At 53.7% G+C, this 5,588-nt stretch overlaps 1 protein-coding gene across 1 annotated transcript; it reads left to right on the top strand.

Annotated features, from left to right (window-relative positions):
• The first annotated feature begins 4,580 nt into the window (after positions 1–4,580).
• On the top strand, positions 4,581–5,171 carry RPP25 (ribonuclease P and MRP subunit p25). Its single transcript, XM_056866053.1, has one exon. The coding sequence runs from the start codon at positions 4,581–4,583 to the stop codon at positions 5,169–5,171; it is 591 nt and encodes a 196-aa protein (XP_056722031.1).
• The last annotated feature ends 417 nt before the right edge of the window (positions 5,172–5,588 follow it).

Below are 5,588 nucleotides of genomic sequence, written 5' to 3'. Positions count from 1 at the left end.
GCGGCATCCAACCGAAGCAATACACATTTATCTGGCATGTTTGGTTTTTCCAATTTGTGTTACCAGGATCTTTGTGATTTCCTTCACAGGCTCCGCAACGTTTATTCATTTGACGAGAGCTACGCATGCTTTAGCATGAAGCCCCCAAGAATGTTTTCCTGGCAGTAAGCCTCAGTGAATAGACCTGAACAGGTTTCTGCGTAGACCTGCTTAGGGTGGGGCTTTTATCCCTGGATTGATAAAATGAAATCTAGCCAAGAATTCTCTGTATGCCAGTTTTTGTTGAATGATACTGTTGAATGATACTAAAGTCACTTTAAAGGTGGCAGAATTTTTGATGGAAGTTGTCAATACAAGGACTAAAGTTTAAACCATATTGAAATCGAAAATGTATGGACAGTGAATTTTGCGTACTGCTTACGTCATGTTTCTGAGTATATCCCAAAAAGGTCGATTGACTGGTTGATTGGTTGATTGATTGATGCTATTATTGCCAGAGGTGGTCCGGGGAAAGGCCTCGATTTCGCGCAGGATCCTGCTGACCCAAGATCAAGAAGATTTGCAATCCATTTTAGGGACACACACAAAAATAATTCACAAGCCACACGGCGGCGGAGATCCCAACCACGAATTAATAACCACAACCATTTCCTTGTTTCCACCTGTTTTTGAAAGCTTGCAGTGATTTAACATTTGTAACCCTACAACATCCAATACAGAATCAAGGTTAAATTGAGCGTAATGCTGGGGGATTCGTGATTAGATTCCCAGATGTGTGGTTTAGCTGCCAAAATTAGGGGGGTGGGGAATGGGACAAAACACGAATTGGACCATAGTTGTGGGGAAGGTGCTTTTTTAAAAACTCTTTTTCCCCTGCCATCCCCCTGATTAAAAATCCCCCCTGGCCTCTAAACTATTTCCCTGATTCAAAATGCCCCCAACCACTTTAAGCCCCAGCAGGGAAAGAAGGACCTGACCTGGATAGGCAGGCTAGCCTGATCTCATCAGATCTCGGATGTGAAGCGGTGTGACTTGGCAGCAAAAAATAAGGGAGGGTGGCAGAAGACAGGCACTCAAATTTTCCCATACATTTTCAGATCTCTTTTTAGAAGGCAGAGATGTCCATCACTGGAAAGAGAACAGTGTGAGATTATGCAGAGGGCCGCACAAGAAGTTGTGAACCAATCTCTACCGTAAGGGTAGTCTCCCCTTGCTTGCAGCAGCTACTGGCTCTGATGGTTGCTAGAGCTAGCCTCTAAGCTACAGCGGTACCACCACCAATTCCATATTTCCCACATCAGCAAAGTCTGGCTTCTTTGGGCACGGAGGATGGGAGATCCTGATCTGTTAAATATTTTCTCCCATAAAGAAACGCGCAATGGGGGGATCTGATGCAGCCATCGGGAAACCCAGCTCCCACAACTGCTTCCTGACATACAGCTTGAGACAAGATGCTTCTGGATGTACGTTTGCTTCCTGACATACGTAGCCCATGGGAACCTGCCCATCAACTGATGCCATCCTTGGAGGCCCTGATCTGTGTGTCCCCAACTTCTGGATAAGGTGGGTGTTCAGGAAAGACGGGGTCTCTTCTGCCTTGGCACAACTGTCCTGGAACTCCTGCCCCACAATGATTTCCTTCAAGCCTTCCCTCCCTGCTAGGTTGTAATGTTCCTTTCTCTCCAAGCTTTATACAGAGGTTGCTGCCTCCCTCTTATACTTTATCACCTTTTATCAGTGCTGTGGTTCTTTCTAATTATTCTCCGTTGCGGCCCATTGGTTTTACTGCAGCGGCTTTAGCGATCCATTTGATCCGCGCTTGCTCGTTGATATTATCGATCTTGTTTCTTCAGATTTATTTTGGCTATTTATAACTAGTACCAATGTGTTTTGGTTACTGCGCTGGAATTATATCAGTATCAGTGGAAATGGCCTAGTGCTTTGTAAACCACTGGGTGAGTCAAGCCTTCTCCCCAATGTATGTCATGCCACTACAGCACACATTTTGCTTGTCCTTCTTTTAATATTTTCCTCTTTTACCATCCTAATATTTAACATGTTTTTATTTGACCGTCTTTTCTATGGCAGCTTTTATTGCTACTGCCACACGCTGAATTCTCTCTCTTTTTATTACTGAGCCCTGTTCAGGATTGAGTTATGCATTACATTACTCTGCCCCTGAGCCAGGGTCGCAGATAGAGGTCTTTCACATCACCTACTTGCCTGGTCCTTTTAACTGGAGATGCTGGGGATTGAACCTGGGACCTTCTGCATGCCAAGCAGAGGCTCTGCAGAAGAAGAAGAAGAAGGAGAAGGAGGAGGAGGAGGAGGAGGAGGAGGGGGAGGAGGAGGAGGAGGGGGAGGAGTTTTATATGCCGGCTTTCTCTACCATTTAAGGAAGAATAAAACCGGCTTACAATCACCATCCCTTCCCTTCCCCACACCCTGTGAGGTAAGCGGGACTGAGAGAGTGTGACTAGCCCAAGGTCACCCAGCTGGCTTCGTGTGCAGGATTGGGGAAACAAATCCAGTTCACCAGATTAGCATCTGCTGCTCATGTGGAGGAGTGGGGAATCAAACCCAGTTCTCCAGATCAGAGTCCACCGCTCCAAACCACTGCTCTTAACCACTACACCACACTGGCTCTCTGAGCTGCAACCCCTCCCCAGTCTCCTCTCCACAGCACTAAAATGCAGGCATTTTTACATTATTATACAATTGATTTTATATAATACATATAATGATTTTAGTATAATTGCTATAATTAATTCCCTCCTTGTTTTCGACTTAAAACATGACTGAACCACAAATTATGCTCTATAAGCATTTTGCATATGATGCAGAAGCAAATTCTGGTTTGCCCCCCACCCCAGCTCCCCCCTGTTCTTCTCCCTCCCTCGTGATCCACCTGAGAGAGGGAGGCTGCCAGCTTGGTGGTCCCCATCCCGTCTGAGCAAACGCTGCATCAGCCTGGCCTGCGGAAATAAGCTTTTCAGTGCACAGAGACGAGATCGGTGCTTGCCGAGTCTGCCCCCCCCCCCCAGGAAGCCGCAACTAAAGGAATAGGAGCCAGTCAAAAAGTTGGCAACCCAAGTCTCCTAGGGCAACCCTTACATTAGAACATAAGAAAGGCCATGCTGGATCTGACCAAGGTCCATCGAGTCCAGCAGTCTGTTCACACAGTGGCCAACCAGGTGCCTCTAGGAAGCCCCCAAACAAGACGACTGCAGCAGCATTACCCTGCCTGTGTTCCACAGCACCTAAGATAATAGGCATGCTTCGCTGATCCTGGAGAGAATAGGGATGCATCATGGCTAGTATCCATTTTGACTGGTAGCCCTGGATACCTCTCTCCTCCATGAACATGTCCGCTCCCCTCTTCAAGCCTTCCGAGTTGGCAGCCACCACCACATCCTGGGGCAGGGAGGATGAATGGATGAATGGATGGATGGATGGATGGATGGACGGACGGACAGACAAAGTAAAGCCCTGCTGGATCAGACCCAGGCCCATCAAGCCCAGCAGTCTGTTCACACAGTGGACCAACCAGGTGCCTCCAGGAAGCCCCCAAACAAGAGGGCTGCAGCAGCATTATCCTGCCTGTGTTCCACAGCACCTAATATAATAGGCATGCTCCTCTGATCCTGGAGAGAATAGAGATGCATCATGACTCTAGTATCCATTTTTACTAGAAGCCGTGACTACCCCTCTCCTCCATGAACATGTCCCCTCCCCTCTTCGAGCCTTCCAAGTCGGCCGCCACCCCCGCGTCCTGCGGCGGGGAGTTCCGCAACTTCACCGCTCCACGCCCGCCTTCCCTGGGCCTCCCCCGGGTGGGACCCGCTCCCCAGCGACCCAGCCCTTCCCCGCGAGCTTCGCCTGGAGGTGTCCCTCGGCGCCCTCCCCTCCCCGCCGGGAGCTCCAGCCCAGCCCAGCCCGGCGAGAGGCGTCGGCATCCGCCGCAGCTTTGCTGACACCAGCGCTTCTGGGCGCCGCGCCGTCCTTGAGCCGGAGGGATCCGCCGCCCACGAGGAGCCCCCTTTTGCTTTTTTTTTGGGGGGGGGAGACGCGGCCGGCAGGAGCAGAGCCGGCGAGGAGCGCCGTCCGTCCCCGCAGCCGCTCCTGGACGGAGAGAAAAGTCAGCCCGCCGGGGGTGGATGCTCTGATCTGTCGTGATCTGCCCTGGAGAAACTGAACCGGGCAAGGAAGAAGGGGAGGAGGAGGGGGTGGAGGGAAAGGGGGAGGGCCGGCTGGTGAAACCCACCCCCCAGCGCACAGGAGGGCTCTTGTGGGGGCTGCCAAGCAGCCCGGCATGAAGCGCGGGGGGGACACCGGCGGCTAAGCGGGGCTCATTCCGACTCGAGAATCCAGCCTCCTTCAGACGAGAGGATCCAGCCTCCCTCGACTTTTCCGCTCGGGACGCGCGCATGGAGACCCCAGCCCCACTCTGGTCTCCCAGGCCGGCCTCCGAGACGCACCCGGGAGACCCCCAGCAGGTGGGCTCCTCCGCCGCGGGCCCCTGGCCCCGGGGGGTGACCTCGGAGCCCTCGCTGGCCCTCCCCGCCACCGCCCAGTCCCGGATGGAGAACTTCAGGAAGGTGAGGACCTCCGAGGAGGAGAGCCCCTTGCCCTTCTCCGGCTTGCCCCCCGACGTGGTGGAGATGAAGGTGAAGGAAGGGAGCAAGATCCGGAACCTCATGGGCTTCGCCGCCGCCCGCATGGGGCTGGAGGCCACCCGCCAGATCGTCTTCAGCGGCTGCGGCCGGGCGGTCACCAAGACCGTCACCTGCGTGGAGATCCTGAAGAGGAAGGTGGGCGGGCTCCACCAGGTCACCAAGGTGAGGTACAGGACCGTCCGGGAGGTCTGGGAGAGCCGGGACCCCCAGGCCCCTCACCTCACCGTCCACAAGAACGTGCCCTCCATCTGCATCCTCCTCTCCAAGGACCCGCTGGACCCCCACCAGATGGGCTACCAGCCCCCTGGCCCTCCGGGGGGCCTGTGGGTGGAGGAGGGGGACGTGCAGGAGGAGAGGTCCAGATTTCCCCCCAGTGGGGTCAAGAGAAAGTTGGCATCGCCCCCGCCCGGAGAGGGCGAGGAGCAGAAGGCCAAGAAGCCGCCGTCACAGGTACAGGACCCTCAGGAGGACTTGGGGACTGTGGCGGGTTGTTGACACCTTCGTACCTGGCGGGAGAAAGAGAATCCAAGCCGTAGGTCATTTACGCTGCGGGGACAATCGCAGAAGTGGCATTTCCCACGTGCTCGAGGCGTGCAGCTTGGTTGCGAATAAAGGGGCAGTGGAGCTGGACCGGTCTGCGATAAAGTGTGTGACGTGCGTGGAGAAAGAGCTGAAGAAAACTTAGCTGGGGTGCGTGCGCATGGGGGAACCGTCCTTTTCCAGCCAGTCACCTGGGTGGCTTTCAGGATTCTGCCTCCTGCATCAATTGGTGAAGGGATTAGACAGGCGGTGGCAGCGTATAAGAGGAGGAGAGAGAAAGAGAGAGAGAGTTTGACTTGCACATAGTCACGCCAAGGAGGGTTTTCCTTTTGACATGGTGGATGATGTGACCATTGAAGGGCCACGGGCGCC

The sequence above is a fragment of the Euleptes europaea genome, chromosome 20 (assembly GCF_029931775.1).
Source record: "Euleptes europaea isolate rEulEur1 chromosome 20, rEulEur1.hap1, whole genome shotgun sequence".
NCBI lineage: Eukaryota > Metazoa > Chordata > Lepidosauria > Squamata > Sphaerodactylidae > Euleptes > Euleptes europaea.
This window is presented reverse-complemented; position numbering and strand designations above follow the sequence as displayed.